The sequence below is a fragment of the Podarcis gaigeae genome, assembly GCF_964106915.1.
Source record: "Podarcis gaigeae genome assembly, chromosome: 10".
NCBI classification, from domain to species: Eukaryota; Metazoa; Chordata; class Lepidosauria; order Squamata; family Lacertidae; genus Podarcis; species Podarcis gaigeae.
In genome coordinates this window covers 330,730-357,678 of record NC_139686.1, presented here as the reverse complement: position 1 = coordinate 357,678, position 26,949 = coordinate 330,730, and the positions used below count along the sequence as shown (strand labels likewise).

The window sequence follows — 26,949 nt, the reverse complement described above, 5'->3', positions numbered from 1 at the left end:
ATGAACTCTGTATTGATTTGTAATGTTCTGTTGGTCTCTGGACCGTAATAAAGATTGTTGTTGTTGTTATATTTAAACGAGTGGATATAAGATTGTAAACAAGATGATAATTTGCTTGAAAAAACTTTTTAACAATGTAAGTGGGAGCAGGAGACGTGAGGAAGTCCAAACAAGTTATGAAATTTTGAGTGTGATACAAGCAATGTTGTTTGTTACTTATGCTTTTCTCTTATAAAAATCTTAATAAATATTTATATATATATAAAAAAAGGATCTTTTCCAGGGGGTCTTCTCTTCTCTTGAGGTGGCCAAAGTATTGGAGTCTCAGCTTCTGGATCTGTCCTTCCAGTGAGCACTCAGGGCTGATTTCCTTAAGAATGGAGAGGTTTGATCTTCTTGTAGTCCATGGGACTCTCAAGAGTCTCCTCCAGCGCCAGAATTCAAAAGCATCAATTCTTTGGCGATCAGCCTTCTTTATGATCCAGCTCTCACTTCCATACATCACTACTGGGAAAACCATAGCTTGAACTATAAGGACCTTTCTTGGCAAGGTGATATCTCTGCTTTTTAAGATGCTGTCTAGGTTTCTCATTGCTTTTCTCCCAAGATCCTAAGGTGCTGCTGGACTATTTTTATTCCTTTTTTACTTCAGCTGTGTCAGAACAATATGGCTACCTACCATTAAGTACAGTTATCTCCTTGCCTTGAATATCTTGCTTTTCAGTTCCAGTTACAGATAGGTAGCCGTGTTGGTCTGCCATAGTCAAAACAAAAAAATTCCTTCCAGTAGCACCTTAAAGACCAACTAAGTTAGTTCTTGGTATGAGCTTTTGTGTGCATCTGAAGAAGTGTGCATGCACACGAAAGCTCATACCAAGAACTAACTTAGTTGGTCTTTAAGGTGCTACTGGAAGGAATTTTTTTGTTCTGCTTTTCAGTGCCAGATTAGGACAGTCCTCTGTCAGAAGACAAGCACAGGATCAGGCAGCACATCATCATTATAAAGAACCATTGGGGTGGTTGTTTCCGCCTGGGATTCCCACGTGCCAGCTGCTTCTCCTGCTCTCTCCATGCAATGCAAGGCATGAGGACAGAGGTCCATTTCCAAGAACAGGAGCTTCCCTGAGCACCCATTCAGCTGACCCCAAGCACCAAGCCTTGTCACTAGTTCTCTGACTGACCCAGACCACAGTCCCTGGAAGAGATGAAGGCCTGGGTCTCCCAAAATGGTGCATGTCAACCTCCTGAGGTCAGTGGGACTGTGCAGGTGATTCATGAAGAACTAGAGGTGGAAACGGGGGCAAACACTTGATTTGAAAGGCAGTCTCAGAGGACAACAGTATTCCAAGTTCATGCTGTGTTATTAAAGATGATTGAGGATTATGAAAATTTGCTGATGCATTACTATCATTAGACATCATACCATTTTCATTTCCTAAAAATTGGGAACATGGGGAGGACATGGGAGAATGTAGGAGTTGTTGAAATAGGAGAAGGTGCTAATGGCAGTTGATGTGTCCATTTTTTGTGTCTGTTCTTTTTCCTGAAGCCCAAACAGGATTTCCTTTCTGCCCACTCTGAAAAAGGTGATGGAGAAGACAGAATTGCAGGGGACAGGGCACCGTTCGTTTCATTAGGAATAGCCATTAAAATGTGTGAAATGTGGAATATGCTTCACTGAATGAGCACACATAGTTCACATCAACGAACACAAAAAGGAAAGAACCCATTTAAAGGTATGGAGTGCGGAAAGAGCTTCTCTTTCAATGCAAAACTTAGAACACACCAGCGGACTCACACAGGGGGAAAACTATATTTATGTATAGAGTGTGGAAAGAGCTTTAATGATAGTGGAAGCCTTAGAAGACATCAACGGACTCACACAGGGGAGAAACAATTTCAATGTATGGAGTGTGAAATGAGTTTTAATGATAGTGGAAGCCTTAGACAACATCAACGGACTCACACAGGGGAGAAACCATTTCAATGCATGGAGTGTGGAAAGAGATTCAGTCAGAGAGGACACCTTAGACAACATCAACGGACTCATACAGGGGAGAAACCATTTCAATGTATGGATTGTGGAAAGAGCTTCAGTCAGAGTGGACACCTTAGACAACATCAACGAACTCACACAGGGGAGAAACCGTTTCAGTGTATGGAGTGTGAAAAGAGATTTAATGATACTGGAAGCCTTAGAAGACATCAACAGACTCACACAGGGGTGAAACCATATAATTGTATGGAATGTGGAAAAAGCTTCAGTCAGAATGCAGACCTTAAAATACATCAACGAATTCACACAGGGGCGAAACCATTTAAATGCATGGAGTGTGGAAAGAGCTTCAGTAAGAGTGGAGACCTTAAAATACATCAACGAATTCACACAGGGGAGAAACCATATAAATGTATGGAGTGTGGAAAGAGCTTCAGTAAGAGTGCACACCTTAGAAATCATCAACGGATTCACACAGGGGAGAAACCATATGAATGTATGGAGTGTGGAAAGAGCTTCAGTCAGAGTGGAGAGGTTAGATCACATCAACGGACTCACACAGGGGAGAAACCATTTACATGTGTGGAGTGTGGAAAGAGCTTCAGTTATAGTGGAAACCTTAGAAGACATCAACGGACTCACACAGGGGAGAAACCATATGAATGTATGGAGTGTGGAAAGAGCTTCAGTCAGAATGCAGACCTTAGAAATCATCAACGGATTCACACAGGGGAGAAACCATATGAATGTATAGAGTGTGGAAAGAGCTTTAATGAAAGTGGAAGCCTTAGAAGACATCAACGGACTCACACAGGGGAGAAACCTTTTAAATGCATGGAGTGTGGAAAGAGCTTCAGTCAGAGTGCACACCTTAGAAATCATCAACGGATTCACACAGGGGAGAAACCACATAAATGTATAGAGTGTGGAAAGAGCTTCAGTCAGAGTGGAGAGGTTAGATCACATCAACAGACTCACACAGGGGAGAAACCATTTACATGTGTGGAGTGTGGAAAGAGCTTCAGTTATAGTGGAAACCTTAGAAGACATCAACGGACTCACACAGGGGAGAAACCATTTAAATGCATGGAGTGTGGAAAGAGCTTCAGTCAGAGTGCACACCTTAGAAATCATCAACGGATTCACACAGGGGAGAAACCATTTCAATGTATGGAGTGTGAAAAGAGTTTTAGTAATAGTGGATGCCTTAGGAAACATCAACAGAATCACACAGGGGAGAAACCATTTCAATGTATGGAGTACAGTAACTGCTTCACTCAGAGTGGAAATCTTAGAAAACATCAGCACACACACAGAGGAGAAAGTATTTAAAGGTATGGACTGTGGAAGGAGCTTCAGTCCGAGTGGAAGCCTTGATTTTTGTGAACAAACTCAAACCAAAAGACAAACCATAGAAATATCAAGAAAGTAGATAGAGGTTCACTCTTAGTGGAAGTTCAGAATCAACAGACCTATGGACAGGAAGAACTTTAAGAGTTGGAATCCTTCAAACCATCAACAAACTCAGAGAGGAGAAGCAGTTTAAATGAAAAGATTGCAAAAAGTGCTTTATTTATAATAGAGTGATCAAGGAACATCCCAGGACTCTCACATGGGAGAACCCATTTAGATGTATGGAGTGTGGGACGTCTTCCTCTCAGAGTCCACTCTGAGCAATGAACTCAGCAGGAAATCATTCCGAAAAGCATGAGGTATATGTGAAGTTCCGGTGTTTATATGTAAAACTGTCTAATAATGAAATAATGAAGGGAACATCTCACAATGGTGAGTATAATTTTAGATGTAAAGTACCTTTGGGTTTTGCACCAAACTCTGTCACCCCCCCACCGCATGATCTCCAAGCACTGCTTCTTCACCAGAACTTCATCGCTGCCTCCTGCCCTGCGCGTTCTGAAGAAAACTTGGAATACTGTAACTGAATGGGATATTTCCCCCCAAGCCTAATTTCAGGAGGGGGAAGGAGGGGCTGCAGGTAGCAGGGAAGTCTCCTGGGGGACCCACCTTCACTCATGAACCCCAGGACAATTTACTGCCATCAGCAAACTTTGCCCCCTCCCTGCTCCCTCCGAAGTCTAGATCATTTATGAACATGTTGAAAAGCCGCAGGTCCCAATACTGATCTTGAGGGGACTCCGCTTTCTGCTCCTCTCCATTCAGAGAACTGTCCGTTTAGTCTCTTGGTGTTTCAGGAGGAGGGCTGCCTCCAACAGAGGGGACACATTTCTTCTAGGGGCACCTTTCTGGGGTCCCCACGGTGCCCCCCAACCTGGCTCCACTCGTCCAGGGCAGCTGCATTTTGTTTTGCTGCAGGTGAGGCTGCCCCCTCCAATGTGGGGCTCTTAAAGGAACTTCGGGGGAATCAGTGAGAAGGAGCTGCTGGATCCTGTGCAGCCCCCTCCCCGCCTGCTCCCTTCGGGTTTTCTGAGCCCCTCCCTTTTTCATTTCAAGGATTGGGGGTCCCGCACAGCCCTCAGGGCACCTAAGCATCGGGGGGGAGCTATTTTGTTTGCTGAGGGCAGGAGTCACAATCCTGGCACACTGTAGGATGTCTGGGTTTTAGGTATGGGGGTGAAAAAAGGTGGGGGGGAGGTGGAAAAGAGGTGATAGGGGAAATATCCTGGGGTGTGGATTTTATTTTATTTTATTTTTAATCATTTTTATTGATTTTCCAAAAAAATATTGAGTGCTCACTGGAAGGACAGATCCTGAAGCTGAGGCGCCAATACTTTGGCCACCTGATGAGAAGAGAAGACTCCCTGGAAAAGACCCTGATGCTGGGAAAGATGGAGGGCACAAGGAGAAGGGGGCGGCAGAGGACGAGATGGTGGGACAGTGTTCTCGAAGCTACCAGCATGAGGAAGGCAGTGGAAGACAGGAGTGCCTGGCGTGCTCTGGTCCAGAAGAGGCGGACACCACTAAACAACAAATATCGAAATGTGGAAAAATGAAAACAAAATGTGGGAAATATGGAAACAACAAGGAGAAGCAGGACTAAGATGTGGAGATCTGCTCCAGAGATCCAGACCGTGGGGAGGCCCAATAAATTAATAAATACAATTTGGACTATAATTTGATCTGGGTTTTTTTGTTTTTTTATTGAAGTATTATGATTGGGTATTTAATTGGGGTGTGGATATTTAATTGAGGCGAACCAAAGCGGTGGCGGTGGGGGCAGGCCGCCCCAGTGCCCACGCTGTGCCACCTCGCTCTCGGCTGGAGGAGGCAGGCAGGGAACAGGACGGGGCGGAACGGAGGCAGGTGAGTCAACAAGTGAGGGGGCAGAGTTGGCTGCTGGGGGGGTGCACTTGAGCTTCTGCCTCTTGAGTTGCTCTGTCTGTCAGGTTGCCCTCATGTGCCCCCCCTCCAAGCAGGGCTCCCGTGCCTTGTTTGTCGTAATTTAAAGCAGAATTGCAGGGGACAGGGGGTGACTTAAGACCACAGTGAGCTTCTTGAAGAAACAGGTGGTATATAAAGGCATCCAATAAATTTCACTAAGCAGAAAGGTAAGATTCTGCTGTTAGGCAAGAAGAATTTGCTGCACAAATATAAGATAGGGGATACCGGGCTTGCCAGTAGTACATATGGAAAAGGGGTCTTAGACTAACATGAGTCAACAGTATGTTTCAGCAGCAAAAAAGGCTGTTATTCCAGGCTGCGTCCAAAGAAGTCAAGTGTCCAGATCAAGAGAAGTAACAGCCCCACTTTCTTCTGCCTTCTTCAGACCACACCTGGAGTCCTGTGTCCAGTTCTGGGTGCCCCAGTTTAAGAAGGATTTTGACAAGCTGGAAGGTGTGCAGAGGGGGGTGAGCAAGACAATTAAGGGTTGGGAAACCAAGCCTTCTGAGGAACAGGAAGGGCTGTCAGGTGGAAGATTGAACAAGCTTCTTTTCACTGGCTCTGGAGGCTGGGACCCAAACCAATGGCTTCAAATTAGAGACGTCCTTGGAAGGTTGTGGACTCTCCTTCCTTTGAGGTTTGTAAGGAGAAGTTTGAAGGCAATATGTCATGGATGTTTGAGTTGAGAGTCCTGCAGTGGACTAGACGACCCAGAAGTCTCCTGCAGGTCTAAAATTCTATGATTCTCCCCTGTATGAACTCTTTGATGGGCCATGAGCTTGGTCCTCTTACTGAAGCTCTTTCCACATTCCAAGCACTGATATGGTTTCTCACCACTGTGAATTCTTTGGTGGGAAGTGAGGTTGTCCTTCCGGGTGAAGCTCTTCCCACATTCCAAGCACTGATAGGGTTTTTCCCCAGTGTGGATTCTTTGATGGGTCATGAGGTTGGTCCTCTTACTGAAGCTCTTTTCACATTCCAAGCACTGATATTGTTTCTCGCCACTGTGAATTCTTTGGTGGGAAGTGAGGTTGGTCCTCTTACTGAAGCTCTTCCCACATTCCAAGCACTGATATGGTTTCTCCCCTGTGTGAATTCTTTGGTGGGAAGTGAGATGGGCTTTCTGGCAGAAACTCTTCCCACATTCCAAGCACTGATAGGGTTTCTCACCACTGTGAATTCTTTGGTGAGCCATGAGCTTGGTCCTCTTACCAAAGCTCTTTCCACATTCCAAGCACTGATAAGGTTTCTCCCCTGTGTGAATTCTTTGGTGGGAAGTGAGACTTTGCTTCTGGTTGAAGCTCTTCCCACATTCCAAGCAGTTATATGGTTTCTCCCCTGTGTGAATTCTTTCATGGCAAGTTAGACTGGCCCTTTGGCCAGGGTTTCTCACCACTGTGAGTTCGTCGATGGGCCATGAGCTTGGTCCTCTTACCAAAGCCCTTCCCACATTCCAAGCACTGATAAGGTTTCTCACCACTGTGAATTCTTTGATGGGAAGGGAGACTTTGCTTATGACTGAAGCTCTTTCCACATTCCAAGCACTGATAGGGTTTCTCCCCTGTGTGGATTCTTTGGTGGGAAATGAGGTTGACTTTCTGGCGGAAACTCTTCCCACATTCCAAGCACTGATAGGGTTTCTCTCCTGTGTGAATTCTTTGGTGGGAAGTGAGATCGGCTCTCTGGCAGAAACTCTTTCCACAATCCAAGCATCGATAGGGTTTCTCCCCGGTATGAATGCTTTGGTGGGAAGTGAGACTTTGCTTCAGGCTGAAGCTCTTTCCACATTCCAAGCACTGATAGGGTTTTTCCCCGTGTGAATTCTTTGGTGAGAAGTGAGATTGGCTCTCTGGCAGAAACTCTTTCCACATTCTAAGCATTGATATGGTTTCTCACCACTGTGAATCCTTTGATGGACCCTGAGAGTCGTCCTGTGATTGAAGCTCCGCCCACATTCCGAGCACTGATAGGGTTTCTCACCTGTATGAATTATTTGATGGGCTGTGAGATGGGTTCTCTGACTGAAGCTCTTTCCACACTCTCGGCATTCAAATGGCTTCTCCCCCCGTGAATTCTCTGGTGTTTACGGAAGGTTGTGCTTGTATTAAAGCTTTTCCTACATTCCAAGCACTGATAGGATTTCTTGCCTGTATGAATTATTTGATGCGAAATGAGATGTGCACTCTTACTGAAGCTCTTTCCACATTCCAAGCATTTCAGTGGGTCCTCCCCTGTGGGAATCATTTCCTGTGAAGTGAGGCTTTCATTCCAACAGAAAGTTCCCCCCCTTTCAGAGAACTGAGAGGGTTTCTTCCCAATAGCATTTCTTTGGTGGGTAGTCGAATGGGAGCTGTGACTGAAACTCTCTCCACACTCCAAGAGTGGCAATGGCTTCTCCACTGTGCGGATTCTGTCATGGGCATCCTCGTTCTCAATTTCCAAATCATCACCACCTGCAATGAAGAAATGGATTAGAGCTGCAGGAAGAAATGGTGTGCCACTGTATTGAATATCGATCACTAACCCTTGTGATAGAGGAAGAATTCCATGCATCAACATTGCTGACCACACACTAGAGGTGGTCAGTGTTAGAAACAGAGATAGGACAGCTAGGACATAAAGAGGACCTTAAACCTAGGTTATGGGCTCAAAAATGGAATTTCCATATGCACTCTCTTCTGACAAAAATACAAAGCTGAAAAGGAATGAACAGCAGCTAAAATAATATGTTCATTTTTCACATGGTCTAGTCCTTCCCCTGCCCACCCCCCTGATTTTTTAAGAAGGTCTTCTCACGGGACAGACAGGCAAGGCGAGAACAGAGAGAGAAGTTTTGAGGAAAGGGAGGGATTGCTCAATTACAAGGGGGTGCTGTATGTGCCGAGGGAAGAACTGCGGACCAAAATTCTTAGACAGCATCACGGCAGCCTGACTGCAGGGCATTTTGGTCAGAACAAGACTATGTACTTAGTTACCAAGGAATTCTGGTTGCCCAAAATAGAGGAGGAGGTAGAGGAGTACGTTAAAGGCTGCAAAGTCTACCAGAGGGCAAAAGGGGAAAGGACAGCACCTGCCGGGTTGGTGCAACCCTTACCCACCCCTAACAAACCGTGGGAAGTGATAGCCATGGATTTTATTACTGACCTACCAGCATCACACAAAAAATCCCCGGTCATTTTGGTGGTAGTAGATGTGCTAAGCAAAACGGCTCTTTTTGTACCTTGCACTAAAATACAGTGGTACCTTGGGTTAAAAATTTAATTTGTTCTGGAGGTCTGTTCTTAACCTGAAACTGTTCTTAACCGGAAGCACCACTTTAGCTAATGGGGCCTCCTGCTGCCGCCACACGTTTTCTGTTCTCATTCTGAAATAAAGTTCTTAACCTGAGGTAATATTTCTGGGTTAGTGGAGTCTGTACCCTGAAGTGTGTGTAACCTGAAGCGTATGTAATCGGAGGTACCACTGTACCTTCCGCTCAAGAAACAGCAAGGTTGTTTGTAGACATTGTTTTCAGGTCGCACGACATGCCTTCAAGGCTGGTCACAGATCGTGGAAGTCAGTTTACTTAGTGTTTTTAGAGGATGTTGATGGAGTTGTTACAGGTAGAAATAAGTTTCACCTCAGCTAGACATCCTCAGACAAATGGACAGGCAGAGAGGGCAAACGCTACCTTGCAACAACACGTGACATGCTATGTGAACTACCAGCAAGGGTAGAGAAATTGAGCCTGGCAGAGTTCGCATACAATAAGGCAATGCACACACCCACAGGTATATCACCACTTGTAGGTTTCAGATCCTCAGAAGACAACAAAGGCGAGACAGATGGGGGGGCTTAGTGGGGGGTGATGTCCCGGGACAGACAGGGAACGCCCTTGGGTCAAGGGAAGGGGGAGTATCAGAGCAGGGACAGTCAGACGGGGAAAACGGAAATGGTGGACAAAGTAGGGGAGGAGAAGGCGGAGAGCAGTCAAGCGGTGTCAAGGCTCTGCGATGCTGGAGAGCCCTGCCACCAACCAGGGAGTTCAGGAACAGAAGGGGAAGCGGTGCCTTCGGCACAGGCGAGGAGAAAGTTAAAACCCAGGGATCAAAAACATCTTGTGAGATTCCCACGTCTGCTGTGTTGGAGAAGGAGCCGAAGGAAGCCACTCCCCGAATCTGACTCGTCGGATTCCGATGCATGATTTTGAACTGTAGCTGTTTGTACATATGTAAATAAAGAACTGTAAATATCTCTCTGAGTGAGCAGAGGGTGTTTATTGCGAAGAGCAGACACCACCTTGACAGGTCTCTCCTTTGGCCTTCAGAAGTGGGGAGCCAGAAAAAGGTCCTCCTTTCCTTCCACTCTGCAGTTTTAATCTGAAATCTTAGGTGCAGTACTGCGCGCAGAGCTCAGAAACTGCTCGTGTCTATGACATTCCCTGTTGCAAAATGCACTTATGGGAGTTTCAGACGCTGGAGGTGGTGGATGATTTTGTCTCCCTAGGAGGTTCTACCATAACCTACAACCTCTTCATTGCTGCTGACCTGGACAAGTGTATTGGCAAGGCAAATGTGTTGCTAACTCTTCAATGCCAACAGCAAGCTGTTTGTGAAGTGAATTGTGGACAATTACAACCATCAGAAACAACCCCTCAATGCCTTCCACATGCTCCATGTCAGGAAGATTTTGGGCAATACAAGGCAGGACAGTGTCAACAAAGATGTGTTCTCCTGACCTCAAATTCCCAGCATGTTCCCACTCCATTCTCAGCAATGTCTATGTTGGCTTGATCATGTCCAAGGTCAAAACATGCTGATAGCCCTCCATTTAAGGTGAGTTTGGGGGGTATTAGAATCCCAGGTGCTGCAAGTGGCCCTGTAGAGCTCCATCAAAATCAGGGAGGCTTATCACAGAGAGATATGGGTGGAATTTCCAAAGAGAGGTTATGATCCACAAGGGAGCCTTACTGAGAGAGGCCACGATCCCACGATTCTCCTCCATGACTTCCTTATGCAGAGCTCTCTGGTCTGGATCCAGCAACGCCCATTCCTCGTCTGTGAAATGAACAGCAACATCTTCAAAGCAAACTGGACCCTAAGAGAGAAAGGAAAAGGTCCTCTTTAGACAGCACTAAGGTTGTCTGCTACACATTGGCTGTTTCTTTCTGCTCATTAAAAGGGGGGAGGAGAAGGTGAGGAAACCCCATTGTGCAACTGATGCGACAAGAAAACTACAAGAAAGAAGATTCCACCTAAACATTAGGAAGAACTTCCTGACAGTGAGAGCTGTTCGACAGTGGAATTTGCTGCCAAGGAGTGTGGTGGAGTCTCCTTCTTTGGAGGTCTTTAAGCAGAGGCTTGACAACCATATGTCAGGAGTGCTCTGATGGTGTTTCCTGCTTGGCAGGGGGTTGGACTCGATGGCCCTTGTGGTCTCTTCCAACTCTTTGATTCTATGATTCTATGATTCTAAGATAGGTGATTCCTGGGAACTATTTTTGAGGCTTGATGAACTGCTTAGAAGCCTATCATAGTATTCAATGATAACTCTACAAGTAAAATGACAATGACTTATGAATGATCTTATTGACCTTCAGAAGGTGAGTTAAGGCAAGGTGGCTGTTCCTTATTCTCAGCACATTAAGCTTCTCGAACGGCATTCCCAGCCTCTTGGCTTCTGTTTAAGCTGCCCTTGACAAAGATGCCTTCAGAGAAGCTTGGGCAGAAGCCAAGAGGAGGAGAGAGATTCCTTGGGGGCCAGAGGCACCCTGGCTGCCCCACCCCTCAGCCCCCTTCCCCACAGGGCTCCTCCCTCTACCTGAGCTGCTTCCACAGCCGCTGCTTCTCCTTCCCCACCAGGAATAGATGGATAAGGAGGTCTTACTGGCTTCATCTGGTCACCTTCAAGAGACAGAGGTAAGTGGGAAGCCAGGAGTGCAGCTGCTCTCCAAAAAGTCTCACCTTCTGACTGCATCTGGACATTTGGACCCATTTCATAATTTAGTTGGGTTAAAAATACATCTCCCTCCTTGGTGCTCTTGGCCCCAAGTGTCTCCCCCCCCCAAAAAAAGAGGAAAAGAACCCATAGATTCGTTTTGATATCCACAGGAAGGGACCAAAAGGAGAACGGACTCCTTCCTTACCCAGCAGCCTCTCTCTGGTGTCCAACAGAGTCCTTTTGGTCTCAGAAGAATCTGGGCCCACTTCTGCAAACAGATCCTGTTTCTGAAATAGCAGTGAAGATTCAAAACAGAGAATATGATGAAGGGTTAGAAAAGGAATGACAGAGGCAAAAACTGAAGGGCAATCTGATAATATTCAATGGCTGCTTTTCAAAAAAGGATGGAGAATACTCTCACTCATGTTTAGAGCCCCTTTGGAGTATCCAGAGGAAAGTCTCTCTCACCTGCTGCTCTGCCTGCTTCCTCTCCTCTGCCTGACTCAGGAGGAAACCTTCAGCCAGGGCTACCACCTGAGAACTGGTCTCTGCTCCGCATTCCCTCACCCAACGCTCCATCTCTGGAGGAATGACAGCCAGGAACTGCTCCAAGATCACCAGGTCCAGCATCTCAGCTTTCGTGTGCCTTTCTGGCTTCAGCCATTGATGGTAAAGGTTGTAGAGTCGGCTGCAAACTTCTCGAGGTCCTTTGGTCTCCTGGAAGCAGAACTGTCTGAACTGCTGGCTCTGCACCTCTGAGCGGAGAGTGTCCTCCTCACCCAGGATCTTCTGCACAGTTTTCCCCCAGAATCCTCCACTGCTCCCAGTTCTGATGGCATGGCTTCTTCCTGCTTCAGGGCCAGCTGAGTCTTGCTCATCCATCTGTGCTCTCAGGAAGCCTCCAAGAGACATGAAGGAACCCCTTGATCTTCTGCCAAGCTCTGTCTGTCCGAATTACAGGTCCTTGCAAATTCTACAAAGCAAATACATCGTTCTGTTACAAAACTGACATATTGCCTGGAGGAGGAAAATATTCTGTGAGGAAGTATGTATGAGTCTTGGAAGAGGCAGCTCTGGACTGCACCACAACCCAGACCCTGAGGTTTCTTCAAAAAGGAGAAGGAGAAGTAAATCTCCAGCCCTCCTGGAGGGAAAGTGACCATGCAAAATGTGCAGGGAACTGCTGGTCTTTCTGAGAGATGAATCAGCCTGGTTGCTCCTGCCTTTCAGAGTTTTCAGTCAAGGAATTTGACTCTTCACAGAGGCCAAGTCTTAGTTACTGATTCACAGGAGTCCTGGAGCCGCTCTGTCCGCCTCAGCTGCACACTCACAGCAACAACACAAAGCCATACTACTCAGCTACTGAGGCCCACAGAGAGACTGGCTACTTTTATAGGGAGACTGAGTCATCACTCGAGATGAATCCTGAGTCACAGTGACGCAGCAATTGGCTGTTAACCGTTAACAGCCAGCAGGCTTGAAAGATGTAGACCTTGAACTTTAATAAAAATCTTTAAAAAAAAAGATGTAGACCTTACTGCTCCTGCTCTCAATAATCTTTGTCTCATGACAGCCTCCTATGGGGGAGACAGAGCAGAGGAGCCCCCCATCGCCCTCTCCTCCCCCTCCTCCATGGATCGGCCTCCTTCTCTTTGAACGCCACCTTGATTGTGCTAACGGAGAAATCTGAGGGCTCCTTTGGACAAAAAAGAAGGACACCAGCCAGGGATACCAGAGCAAAACAGCAGCCAGTAGGCTTGGTCTTGATTGAAGACTGTCGCCACAGGACTCCCACCTGCCCCCAGGTGGAACAAGATGGAAGCCCCACACAAAAGAGAACCCAAACTTTTATTAGTGGGTGGCGCTAATAAACCACAGAGCCTAGGGCTTGCCGATTGGAAGTGAGCTCCCGTTGCTTGGTCCCTGCTCCTGCCAAACCAGCAGTTCAAAAGCATGTCAAGTGCAAGTAGATAAATAGGTACTGCTGTGGTGAGAAGGTAAATGGCGTTTCCGTGCGCTGCTCTGGTTCGCCAGAAGTGGCTTAGTCATGCTGGCCACATGACCCGGAAACTGTCTGCAGACAAATGTTGGCTGCCAATAAAGCGAGATGAGTGCTGCAACCCCAAAGTCGTCCGCAACTGGACCTAACAGTCAGGGGTCCCTTTACCCTTTACCTTTAATCCCCATGTTATGCCCCCCCAACTACATCACTCATACATCACGGTTACATCATGAAAGGGGAGGTCTGGTGGCAGGAATCTGAGCATCCTGGACCCTGCCCCATGTTCCCCCTGCCCTCCACCAAACACCCATCAAGTGAAACAAAACAGATACTTACTTTTCCCAGCCAAGTGAATCACACCCTTTTGTCTTCATCTGAGTTTGGTATTTCTGCAATGGCTACTCAGGTATCAGGATGCCAGGGATTATCACTCAGGCAGAGGGGCTGCTGAGTAGCTGAGCTCACATGTCTATGTGGATTTCTGAAGTTTTCCCAGTGAGTCAGTACATAGAGACATTTTTCAGTGAATTCTTACATTTGGTATTGTGCAGCAGAGGCCCTTTGAATAGAGAGGAAGAAACTGTGATGAAGTGTTTTGTGGGGACAAATCACACAAGTCACAAAAGTGATTATGCTGATTTTGGTAGTGGGCTGCATGTGCATGAGATCTGCTGGAGGGGCAACCCCCCCAACCTATACATTAATTCCTGCAACCACTGGTGGCCTCCCTGCCTCTTGTGGGAGGGAGTTCCACAGGTTTTACTCTGCCCTGCAAGAGGAAGCGCTTTCTCTTCCCTGCCCTCCGTCTTCCTTCCTTGCACAGGTGAGGTTTTAGGTACCGAATGTCCGGACGTTTCCATCCACCTACAAACTCTGTTATACAAGAGGACTGATCCATACATCCGAATGGGCTTTCTCTGCATGCATTTCCCCGCTCCTGGACCCAAGGGGCCAGCAGCGCATCCATGCAAAGGAAGAGCAGAGCTGCCGCCCTCCTGCGTCCCTCCCCGCCCTGACTTGCCCCCCTCTCGCCATGCAGCGCTGGGACCCCCGCTCTCCCCATGGGCCCTATCCTGGGAGAGAGGAGACTCACCGGATCCCAGCAGGCGCCCCCAGGCAGCCTCTGCAGAGCCGAACCAACGGGACCCCCACACGCCCAACTTCTTGCAGGAAAGGGGGGGATTGGGCTTTCGCTCTGGAGGACCCTGCCTCCCCCCCCCCCCCGTCTTACTTTCCTGTCTAGGAATCTAGCTCGTTTCCGTTTAACCCTTGGCAAGCCGAGCGCACCCAACTCACGCCTCTCCCGAGAGCCGGAGCATCGCGCACCAATGGCATCCCGAGAAGGCGGAGCAGGAGAGGTTTATGGATTACTTCCGGCAACGGATACATCCAGTTTTGGACAGCAGCTGAACGGCCCCCTAAAAGCTGGCCCCTGAACACGGGTCCTAAAAAATTTTCACTGGCTCCCAGTCCGCTGACCTTGAAAGCCCCAAATGGTCTCAGCCCAGTAGAAGGGAAGGAGCGTCTCCAGGTCCATCGCTCAGCCCGGACACTGAGGTCCAGCTCCGAGGGTCTTCTGGCAGGTCCCTCATTGCGAGAAGTGAGGTTACAAGGGGCCTTCTCGTTGTCATGAGTGCCCTGTGGAACGCCCTCCCACCAGATGTCAAGGAGTCAAACCTCCATAGACGCCTAAAAGCAGCTCCGTATCGGGAAGCGTTTAATATTTCATGTTGGGTCATGTTTTCTTCTATTCTTTTGGAAGCTGCCCAGAGACAATGTTCTTGTTCTTGTTGTACATGTTGTTGTCGTTGGACACCCAGCTTTTAATAGCCAACAACACAGAGATAAAGGGTTGCTTCGTTCTGTGCTTTTGGACTCCTAGGTGGGCTTATGGTTTTGGTGCTTGTGGATTTCATGGGATTTAATGTCATGCCATTATAAATGCACGGGGATGAGTGCATTTACAGAGACACATTTCCGCAAAAAGACCAAAATTCCAGCATGTAGCCGCAGGTGACACAATAGGAGCCTTTCTGCAAATGGCCTTTGCAACACAACTCAGTGGGTGGTTACAAAGTATACACATTTGCCTCTTTGCAACGTAGCCCCGTTTCCTCAATGAATCCTCCCATTTCAGTAAAACCTGAGCTGAAATAGGAAGGAGAGCAAAACAGCAGCCCTGTCTGACCCCCGTCAGCCCCCAGACTCCCCCAGTCACGTGGCAGGAGATTCTTCCTGAGCCCCCCCCCCAGATGGGTATGACATCATGGATGATCCAGTGATGATCCATTGGTGATCCCCATGATCCAAGCAGACTGGCCCAAAGGGCAGATCTCTGCCTGAATGAAACGGGTCTGCGATGCTGGATTCTGGAGTCAAGAAATCCGCCCTTTCCAGTGATCTCTCCGGCTGCCCAGGAAAAGGCAGGGAGCAGGAATCCTCAGGGATCCCGACGGACAGACAGACTTGTCATGTTGCCAAAACACGAACTCGGACTCTGATCTGATTTCCATGCAGAACTCACTTTGTGGCGCAGCCGGGAATGTTTTTGGGGTGTTCTCTCTGTGACGGGGGGGGGGGCTACTATCTGAGAATGTCCAAATTGCATCGCGCTTTAGTTCTGGGCTGCTTCACTCCTCGCATGGGGGGGGGGGGGCTCTGCGCGCAAACAGATCAACAGCTGCATTGCTTTCTTCCGGGCCGCATTGTGTTATCTCTGACGGAGATAACAAGGGAGGAATTTTACCTGGGTGTCGGGGCTGTACGTGCAGAAGCCCAAGCCCCATTTTCCCCGTAACACAGGAGTCACAGAGCCCGACCCGCTGCTCAATGTCCACCAAAACTTGGACGGATCTAACTTCGTGGCGTGGGGGAGGGAAGGATTTTTCAATGTAAACATTGTGGGGGAGGGGACCCCACTTTGCAGCTGGATCTCCGGGATCAGCCCCTCCCCCGCTTTCCTGATCGCAGAAGGAAGGGGGAGGGGGGAAACCTTCCTCTCCTCTCCCCCCTCAACACTTTCCCTCCCCTCCCGGCACATCCTCCTCTCACCCCGCCCCCACAACACCAATTCCCGCCCCCCATACGTTGCACCCCTTCCTCCTCCTCTTCCTCCTCCTCCTCCTCCAATCCGGCTTCTGCTCCAGGAATGGGGGGGAGGTATCCCCCTCCCAAACTGCCTGCTTTTCCCGGATGTGGAGCTTCCACTCCGGATTGCTGCTCTGCCCCATAGCTCTAGGGGGGCGCGCTTTCGGACCACAACCCCCCGTGGATGTTGGAGGAAAGGAAAGGAGAATCGGGAGCGAGGAGAAAGAGGTAAAGGGGTCGCAGGGGGGGGGGGAGGCGAGAAAAGTACCAAGAGACCCCCGCCAGCTCCCCAAAGCGCCTTTCGTGGGCCCCGTCGGCAGGGCCTGGATCCCTGCACGTGTACTGCGAAGGGGGCTTTCCTTGGCCCCTTAGGCGCCTTGGCAGCGGCGGACATGGGACGCCTACGCAGGGGGTCCCACGAGGGCCCCCTTGCCCCGTTTCCACTGGCTCCGCGGGGAGAGAGGCGGGCCATGAAAGGGTTAACGGGTGCGAGAGAGGCCCCCTGGATAGAGACCCCCCTGCCCCTCCCTTGCTCGTGTTGGTGGCCCCCTCCGGATGGAGAGAAGGAACCGCCCGGCGAGGGGTGAGCCGAGCCACGTGGGGTCTTTGGGTTAATATAAGTTTAAAGAACTGTTCCTTTTCCCTTACGGGGTAACCAAAATCCCATATTGAGGTCTTTTGTAGGTTCTCTATCGGTTGGAGAAAATAACAGAGACCAAGCAGAGAATATTGAGAAGTAAAGCAGCTAGTAAGCCTGATCTTTAATAATAATAATAATAATAATAATAATAATAATAATAATAATAATAATAATAATTTATATCCCACCCTCCCCAGCCAAGGCTGGGCTCAGAACGGCTAACAACAGTAAAATAGACAACATTCTGAAATCATTTCATTATAAAATCAGTTTAAATCAGATTCATGGCAACTGTTAACAGGGTCCTCACTCACCCCATGCAGGAGAGAGGAGGGCCCAGAACAAAGGTGTGCCTGCCCTTATATAGACATTTTAAATTGCCAGCCCTGGAGTCCAAGACCACCCCTAGAAACATCATACATACAACACAGAAAAATCTGGGTTTTGGCCACTCTTTTGTTATTATAACTACTCAAGGGCATCCTGATCAAATTTGCAGATGACACCTGTCAGGACTGCCTCTAGATCCCAGCTCACAGAGGACCAACGCCCGGTGGATGTAATGTACAAAAGTCTTTATTGAAGTTTAGTTTCCATTTCTAAGCTCTGGGCGTGCCGCCCCACGTCTTGACTCTAGACCGGCAAAGTCCCCTCTGACTCACTGCTCCTCCCACACCAGTTTAAGATCCTAGCCCGGCTCCACCTCCTGCGCTGTTCTTTCCTTCGCTGGGTCCTTCTGCCCTCTGGGGTTTCCTCCTTCCTGGACTCCTCTGACGCTGACCCCCCTGAGTCTTGCCCTTCCTTCCGGCGGGCTTTAGGACCTGGCTCCCTTCCCGGGCTCCCTGCTGTGCCGCTCGCCTGTACATTTGAACTTGGCGCGCGCGCCCAGCCGGTAACCTTCCTCCTGACCGTTTCCCCGCTTCCCGATGTGGGCGTGGCCAAACCTGACTCCTCTCCTGCCGCTGGTGGTGAGGACACTGGTCCCGATTCCTGGGACTCCCCCTCCCCACTGCGCTCTGGTGGGGAAGCTGGTCCTGACTTCCAACTGCTGCTCAGGGACTTCCCACTAGCCCCTTCCTCCTGGGGCTTCCCCCCTGGAACCCCCCTCGCTCTGGCCATTGGCGCTCCCTTCTGTGAGTCCTCCGATTCGCTGGAGAGGCTTGTGGAGTAACTCTTTCCACTGTCACTGCCTCCACCCCCCTCGGACTCCTCCTCCTCACTCTCCATTTGCTCCCCCTCCTGTGTCTCTCCTTCTGAACCCCTGACAACACCAAACTGGGAGGGGTGGCTAACACCCCAGAGGACAGGATCACACTTCAAAACGACCTTGACAGATTAGAGAACTGGGTCAAAACAAACAAGATGAATTTTAACAGGGAGAAATGTAAAGTATTGCACTTGGGCAAAAAAAATGAGAGGCACAAATACAAGATGGGTGACACCTGGCTTGAGAGCAGTACATGTGAAAAGGATCTAGGAGTCTTGGTTGACCACAAACTTGACATGAGCCAACAGTGTGAGACGGCAGCTAAAAAAGCCAATGCAATTCTGGGCTGCATCAATAGGAGTATAGCATCTAGATCAAGGGAAGTAATAGTGCCACTGTATTCTGCTCTGGTCAGACCTCACCTGGAGTACTGTGTCCAGTTCTGGGCACCACAGTTCAAGAAGGACACTGACAAACTGGAACGTGTCCAGAGGAGGGCAACCAAAATTGTCAAAGGCCTGGAAACGATGCCTTATGAGGAACGACTAAGGGAGCTGGGCATGTTTAGCCTGGAGAAGAGGAGGTTAAGGGGTGATATGATAGCCATGTTCAAATATATAAAAGGATGTCACATAGAGGAGGGAGAAAGGTTGTTTTCTGCTGCTCCAGAGAAGCGGACACGGAGCAATGGATCCAAACTACAAGAAAGAAGATTCCACCTAAACATTAGGAAGAACTTCCTGACAGTAAGAACTGTTCAACAGTGGAATTTGCTGCCAAGGAGTGTGGTGGAGTCTCCTTCTTTGGAGGTCTTTAAGCAGAGGCTTGACAACCATATGTCAGGAGTGCTCTGATGGTGTTTCCTGCTTGGCAGGGGGTTGGACTCGATGGCCCTTGTGGTCTCTTCCAACTCTGTGATTCTATTCTATTCTATTCTAATCTAGGTCACAGGTCACAGGCTCACATCCTGTTCATATCTGGTATGTGCACTTAAGACAAAATTTGTGAGGAAAGAGACAATGGGGAGGTTTCTCACTTTGACCTTGCAGGGAAATATTTGAGGTCAATTTGTGCAAGACCTTTTCTGTGGGGTTTCAGACATGTGGTTTATATATACAGTTATGAACAATTTTATTATTATTTATGACCTTAAAATTCTTATAACAGGATGCAGGGGAGACTCCGGGAGAAAAGGAGGGGGCCGAGGAAGTGGGGGGGGAGAGACGTCTCCATCGGGGCTCCCAAGGGGAATCTCCGGAGGGTCCACCTTGGCCTCTCCCTCCTGCTTAGGAGGGAGACCTTCAAGGCGACCAGAGAGGGATCCCTGGAAAGTGGGGGTCCAGTCCCCCCACCCCTTCTTTCCTGCAATCTCCATCCTCTTCCCACCCCATAAGCCCCTGCCCTGTCCAGACACAGCGCTTCTGCCCAGTCCACCCACTGGTCCCCTGGAGAGGAGAGGAAATCCCGAGAGGAAGAGGGGGGGGAGGCCTTCTCAGAAGCGGCTCTTGGTTTCCGCAATCCCACCCAGGAAGCAGCCAGAAACCTTTTCCTCTCTCCCAGGCTTCCATCTTTATTGTCTTTTCCGCTGAGGATGAGGATAATGTACACCTGTCATCAGAAACAGGGGTGCAGAGTCCATGGAATGGCTCTTAGGATTGATACAGAAGTTGCACCTCAAAAGCATTTCTGTTCCTTTTATTCTTTGTAGGCAATGTCAGCGTGACTGACAAGCTGAGATACAACCCATCAGCATCCGATGACAGCGACTGCATGAATCTTCCCAGTCAAAGGAGCCATTTTCATGATAGACAGTGCCTGGGGCTGGAGGCTCTACACACCGGGTGTGCCTGTGCAGGCCAAAGACTGCCAGTATTAGCACAGGTGAGGTGTGTGACCTCCCCAAATTTACAGACTGTATGTGAATGAGAGTTTGTGGGTGGGATTATAGTTTACGGCAACCCTGTGATTTTCTCCACCCATAACTTTTCGTGAGCTGATATTGCAAAGTCCAAAGAAACTACAAAAGTTACAAAGTCCAAAATAACTACAAAAAGTCACAAGATAAGAATAACAATTGCATTTATACCCCGCCCAACTGGCTGGGTTTCCCCAGCTACTCTGGGCAGCTTACAGAATATATAAAACAAAATAAAGCATCGAACATTACAAACCTCCCTAAACAGGGCTGCCTTCAGCTGCCTTCTAAATGTCAGATAGTTGTTCATTTCCTTGCCCTCTGAAGGGAGGGCATTCCATGGGGCAGGAGACCATCTGCCTGGTTCCCTGGAACTTCGCTTCTCACAGTGAGGGAACCAACAGAAGACCATGACACTTTAAAAGTCAGAACGAACAGTTTGAATTGTGCTGAGAAATACACTGGGAGCCAGGGAAGATCCTTTAGGACCAGTGATATCTGGTCGCAGCAGCTACTACCAGTCACTAGTTTAGGTCCGCATTCTGGATTAGTTGGAGCTTCTGAGTCACCTTCAAAGGTAGCCCCATGTACAGCACATGGCAGTCGTCTAACCAGGAGATAACCAGAGCATGGACTATTCTGGCAAGACAGTCAGTGGACAGGGAAGGTCTTAGCCTGCGCACCAGATGGAGCTGGTACACAGATGCACTGGACATAGAATTTACCTCCATGGACAGCTGTGAGTTCAAAATCAAGGACCAGGGAGTCACCCACACCTGCCTGTCCCCTGTCCCCCAGGGGCAGTACTTCTGTCTTGACAGGATTCAACCTCAATCTGTTAGCTGCCATCCATCCTCCAATCACATCCAGACAGCCACACAGGGCATTCACCACCTTCACTGGTTCCAATTTAAAAGAGAGGAAGAGCTGTTCATCATCCACATACTGGTGAACACCCAAGCCAAACCCCCTGATGATCTCTCCTAGTAGCTTCATTTAGATATTAAAAAGCATAGGGGAGCACCCAGGGGTCTGAACACTCATCCCCCCAACACCACTTTCTGGACACGACCGAGGAGGAAGGAGGGGAACCACTGCATAGCAGGGCCCCCAGCTACCCTAGAGGGTCCAGAAGGATACCATGGTCAAAGGTCTCCAAAGCCACTGAGATCCAGCAGAACCAGGAAAGAGCTTCCCCCTTGGCCTCTGGCCCATCAAGGATCATCAACCAGCGCAACCAGGACAGTTTCAATCTCATTATGTGGCTTGAACCACAATTGGAAGGATAATGGTGGCAGGACCTTCCTTGGTCCTGCAGCCCACAATACTTCTAATAACTTTGAAGGGGCCACCGGATGGAAGCCTGGGCAGTGAGTTTGGGGGTCCTGGGCTTCCTAGACAACAAGACCCCTTCTCAGCCTGGCTGATATGGTCCCAAGGAAAGCAGAGCAGTACGTTAGGCACCAGCTTGGCTGCAGGAGTTGAATGAAGAAGGTGTGCAGGACACCATCCAACTGTCTTAGAGACTCCACTCTGGATTTGTGTGGGTTTCCCTCCATAGCCTTTTCTTCTCCTGAAGACAACTCAAGAGGCAGTGAAGGTTTAGGACCAGAGTTTTCCTTCCCGATCAGCTCCCTTCGCAGGTGGACGTGCCCCCTCTGCCCTTCACGTTCCTCTTCCGCACGGGCAGAATCTGCCTTCTTGAGTGTGGAATTCACTGTTCTTCTCCTCCTCTCCATCCACCAGGGCCTGCCTTCACCTGAAGCAGAACTTCCCAACCCACCAAGGATTTGAGACCCATCAGCTTTCCTCACCTGGTTTAGCCGGCCGGTGGAAGCCATTTCTTGAACCCCTGTTGCATGCTGACAGCTTCTGGAAGCCACAGGTGAGAGCTGAGTGCAGGGTGGGGACCAAGGGTGGATACCGTATTTTTCGCTCGATAACACGCACCTGACCATAACACACACATAGTTTTTAGAGGAGGAAAACAAGAAAAAAAAATCTGAATGAAACAGTGGATGTATCATTTTTGTGCTTCATGCTGTGGCCACAGACATGTGACTTGACGGTGAGTTTGGGGCAGCCCAATGCAAAAATCCTGAGAATCCATGTGGATCCTTGCTTTGTAACCACATTTTTGCACCATTGCAGCCCTGTTTTTGCATCAGATCGTTGCTATGTGATCTGATGGTGAATTTGGGGTGACCCAATGCAAAGATCCTGATGATCCATGTGGATCCGTGCTATGTAACCACGTTTTAAGTGGGGAGGGAAGGAAAAACATAGAAGGGACAAGGAGCACGAGAGGGGTGTGCAGAGAAGCAGCTGGCTAAGAATGCAGGAGAGGGGTTTAACGGGAGGGAGGAAAGGAAGGCACCACTCTGGCAAGACAGTCTGTGGGCAGGTAGGGTCTCATCCTGCGTACTAGATGGAGCTGGTGGACAGCTGCCCTAGATGCAGAATTGACCTGTGCCTCCATGGACAGCTGTGAGTCCAAAATGACTCACAGGTTGTGCACCTGGTCCTTCAGGGCCACAGTTACACCATCAGGACAAGGGATCCCCCCCCACCTGCCCACCCTTGTCCCCCAGGGACAGTACTTCTGTCTTGTCAGGGTTCAACCTCAATCTGTTAGCCGCCATCCATCCTCCAAACACCTTCAGGCACCCAAACAGGACTGATGCCACGGTGGAGTCAACCTCTTTCCAAAACTGAGCAATTTTATCTGCAAAAAACTTTGCAAAATCATTGCAGGAGATCTTGGGGGCCTTACCTGGCCCCAATGGAGTAAGTGGTTCCGTTAAATTGCGAACCACCTGAAAGAGTCTCCTGCTGCTGTTTTCTGCAGATGCAGTAGAGGCGGCGAAGAAGGTCCTCTTTGTCGTCGCCATTGCCACTTGGTAGACTCGATGTTGAGCTCTTTTTTTCTTTTTAATCATTTTTATTAGTTTTCCCATTTTAACAATCCAATCAAATCACATTAAATATTCCAAATTATACAAATACATATCAAATAGTCCAAATATTCTGCCTAAATTATATATTTTTTGTTGGGACTTCCCATGTTTCAAGTTCGGGGGGCTCTGATCATCCCATATCTCTGCTGCCTTGAATAGTCTTTCCAATAGTTCCTTTAAATCTTCCTGTTGTTAACCTTCAATGTTGAGCTCTAACATGTGTCTGGTCAAATTCAGATTGAGTCCATATGGACCTTCTGAGGTCAGTGGGACTGTGCAGGTGATTTATGAAGATCTTGAGGTGCTAACGGAGGGAACCACTCAATTTGAAAGGCAGTCTCACAGGACAACGCTATTCCAAAATCATACTGCTTTATTAATGACGAATGAGGATTATAAAAGTTTGCTGATGCATTGCTATCATTTGACATCATTTGACATCATTGCATTTTCATTTCCTAAAAATTGGGAACATGGGTAGGATGTGGAATAATGTAGGAGATGTTGAAATAAGAAAAGTTGCTAATGGAGTTTGATGTGCCTTTTTTTCCTGCGCTCTCTTTCCCCTGAAACCCAAACAGGATTTCCTTTCATCCCACTCTGAAGATGGTGATGGAGAAGAACGTCAGAATTCTGAAGGATGGGGCACCTTTGGTTTTATTAGGAATAGCCATTGAAATGTGTGCAATGTGGAATATGCTTCACTGAATGAGCACACATAGTTCACATCAACGAACTCAAACGGGGGAGAAACCAATTAAAGGTATGGAGAGTGGAAAGAGTGTAACTTACAGTGGAAAACTTAGAACACATCAGCGGACTCACATGGGCAAGAAAGGATTCAAATGCAGGAAGTGTGGGAAGAACTTCAGTCAGAGTAGACAACTTGAATTACACGAACGAACTCACACGGGTGAAAAGCCATATGAATGTATGGAGTGTGGGAAGAGCTTCAGTGATAGTGGAAGCCTTAGAAAACATCAACGGATTCACACAGGGGAGAAACCATTTAAATGCATGGAGTGCGGAAAGAACTTCAGTCAGAATGGAAACCTTAAATTACACGAACGGACTCACACGGGTGAAAAACCATATGAATGTATGGAGTGTGGGAAGAGCTTCAATCAGAGTGGAAGCCTTAAATTACATGAACGGACTCACATGGATGAAAAACCATATGAATGCAAGGAGTGTGGGAAGAGCTTCAAACAGAATGGAAACCTTAAGTTACACCAACGGACTCATACAGGTGAAAAACCATATGAATGTATGGAGTGTGGGAAGAACTTCAGTCAGAGGGGACACCTTAAATTACACGAACGGACTCACAAAAGGGAGAAACCTTTTAAATGTATGGAGTGTGGAAAGAGCTTCCGTCGAAGAGATACACTTAGAATACATCAACGAACTCACACAGGGGAGAAACTATTTACATGTACGGAATGTGGGATGGCCTTCAGTCAAATTGGAAACCTCAATAAACATCAACAGAGGCATTTAGGGGAGAAACCATTTAAATGTATGGAGTGTGGAAAGAGCTTTAGTCAGGGTGGAGCTCTAAGTATACATCAACGAACTCACACAGGGGAGAAACCGTTTAAATGTGTGCAGTGTGGGAAGTGCTTCACTTACGATGCAAGCTTTAGATCACATCAACGGACTCACACAGGGGAGAAACCATTTAAATGTGTGGAGTGTGGGAAGTGCTTCAGTTTCAGTGCAAGCCTTAGATTACATCAACGGACTCACACAGGGGAGAAACCACATGAATGTATGGAGTGTGGAAAGAGCTTCAGTCGGATTGGAAGCCTTAGAATACATCAACGGACGCATACAGGGGAGAAACCATTTAAATGTATGGAGTGTGGAAGGAGCTTTAGTGAGAGTGGAACCCTTAGAATGCACAAACGGACGCATACAGGGGAAAAACCATTTAAATGCATGGTGTGCGGAACAAGCTTTAGTGAGAGTGGAAGCCTTACGAAACATCAAAATATTCACACAGGGGAGAAACCATTTAAATGTATGGAGTGTGGAAAGGACTTCAGGTTCAATACAAACCTTAGAAAACATCAACTGACTCACACAGGGAAGAAACCATTTAAATGCATGGAGTGTGGAAAGGACTTCAGTCAGAGTGCACACCTTAGAAAACATCAACTGACTCACACAGGGGAGAAACCACATAAATGTATAGAGTGTGGAAAGAGCTTCAGGCAGATTGGAAACCTTAGAATACATCAACGGACTCATACAGGGGAGAAACCATTTAAATGTATGGAGTGTGGAAAGAGCTTCAGTTGCAATCCTACCCTTAGATCACACCAACGGACTCACACAGGCGAGGGGAAACCATTTAAATGCATGGAGTGTGGAAAGAGCTTCAGTTACACATCTACCCTTAGAACACATCAGCTGATTCACACAGGGGTGAAACCATTTCAATGTATGGAGTGTGGTAAGAGCTTCAATCAGAATGGAAGCCTTAAATTACACCAACGGACTCACACAAAGGAGAAACAATTTAAATGCATGGAGTGCGGAAAGAGGTTCAGTTACACATCTACCCTTAGAACACATCAACGGACTCACACAGGCAAGGGGGAAACCATTTAAAGGTGTGGTGGACAGAAAATGCTTCACTCAGAGTGGAAATCTTAGAAAACATCAGCAGACACACAAGGAAGAAACCATTTAAATGTATGACATGTGGAAGGAGCTTCAGTCCGAGTGGAACCCTTGATTTACATCAACAAACTCCCACAAGAGACAAACCGTATAAACGTCAGGAAAGTATATTGAGGCTCAGTCCTAGTGGAAGTCCTACATCCACAGACTCATGGACAGGAAGAACTTCAACAGTTGACACCCTACAAACCCATCAACCCTCAAAGAGGAGAAGCTGTTTAAAGGGAAAGATTGCAGAAAGGGCTTTAGTTATAATGGAGTGTTTAAGGAACATCTAAGGACTCATCTAAGGGGAGAACCCATTGAGATGTATGGAGTGAGGAACGTGTTCCTTTCAGAGTCCACTCTTTTCTTCACAGCAATGAACTCAACTCAGCAGGAAATCCATCTTAAAAGCATGTTGTGTATTTGAAGTTCTGGTGTTTATATGTAAATCTGTATAGTAATAAAATAATGAATGTAACGTCTCACACTAGTGAGTATAATTTTAGATGTAAGGTACCTTTTGATAGTGAGGGGGAGAGGGTGAATCTGGATTTCTGGGGTGCTCATTTGCCTGGAAGCAGCTGGCAGAAAGCTTTGCTTCATGAAGCCCCTGCAGATGCAGATTTGCTGACTTCCCTCCCAGACGACAGGAAGCGACACACACACACCTCCATTGCCCTGTGTCCTTCCAGCCTCTTTCCTCCCTTGCTCCCTTCTGCCGGTTTGTGTGCCTGACTTAGATATCCTGTGTGCTGTACTTTTTTACTGCTGAAACTGGATTTGCTCTCAGGAGCTACGTTTTGTGCCTCACTGGGGACCCAGTGAGAACTGTATGCTTTGAAAGCTCAGTAAACTATTACTGAAGAAGTCCTGCTGCCTCTGTGTGTGTTTTTGACCTCAGTGTGGGACTTGCTCTGCACGTGGCCCCTACCCTGCTGCTACTTGGCCCATGCCCTGGAGTTGGTCTACTCAAGCATGCAAGACGATTTTTGCACCAAACTCTGTCACACACCCCCACCGCATGATCTCCAAGCACTGCTTCTTCACCAGAACTTCATCCCTGCCTCCTGCGCGTTCTGAAAAAAACTTGAAATACTGAAACTGAATGGGAGATTTCCCCCCCAAGCCTAATTTCAAGAGAGCAAAGCAGGGGCTGCAGGTACCAGGGAAGTCTCCTGGGGGGCCCATCTTCACTC

At 48.0% G+C, this 26,949-nt stretch overlaps 3 protein-coding genes across 12 annotated transcripts in view; 2 read left to right on the top strand and 1 right to left on the bottom strand.

Annotated features, from left to right (window-relative positions):
* Positions 1 to 5,084, top strand: part of LOC310826044 (uncharacterized protein) — a 160,119-nt gene extending 155,035 nt beyond the window's left edge. For 4 of the 7 annotated variants that reach the window (XM_083700515.1, XM_083700516.1, XM_083700518.1 and 1 more), the window contains one exon: positions 1,550 to 5,084. In XM_083700515.1, coding sequence (XP_083556641.1) covers positions 1,682 to 3,328 — 1,647 coding nt within the window. In that variant the 5' untranslated portion in view covers positions 1,550 to 1,681 and the 3' untranslated portion in view covers positions 3,329 to 5,084. The remainder of the gene's footprint in view (positions 1 to 1,549) is intronic. The other 3 variants (XM_083700521.1, XM_083700517.1, XM_083700520.1) reach the window with 1 other exon arrangement.
* Positions 1 to 15,394, bottom strand: part of LOC310825835 (uncharacterized protein) — a gene marked incomplete at its 3' end in the record, with an annotated part of 63,158 nt that extends 47,764 nt beyond the window's left edge. The window contains exons 1-2 of the mRNA XM_083699654.1: positions 14,368 to 15,394; positions 11,741 to 12,171 (exon numbers count right to left, since the gene is read on the bottom strand). Coding sequence (XP_083555780.1) covers positions 11,741 to 12,154 — 414 coding nt within the window. The 5' untranslated portion in view covers positions 12,155 to 12,171; positions 14,368 to 15,394. The remainder of the gene's footprint in view (positions 1 to 11,740; positions 12,172 to 14,367) is intronic.
* The window catches only part of LOC310826004 (uncharacterized protein), a 65,455-nt gene extending 38,835 nt beyond the window's left edge, over positions 1 to 26,620 (top strand). For 3 of the 4 annotated variants that reach the window (XM_083700328.1, XM_083700329.1, XM_083700330.1), the window contains exon 3: positions 23,662 to 26,620. In XM_083700328.1, the coding sequence (XP_083556454.1) occupies positions 23,789 to 25,696 (1,908 nt within the window). In that variant the 5' untranslated portion in view covers positions 23,662 to 23,788 and the 3' untranslated portion in view covers positions 25,697 to 26,620. Of the gene's footprint in view, positions 1 to 16,337; positions 16,590 to 21,869; positions 22,009 to 23,661 lie in introns of those variants that run through there. The other variant, XM_083700331.1, reaches the window with a different exon arrangement.
* The last annotated feature ends 329 nt before the right edge of the window (positions 26,621 to 26,949 follow it).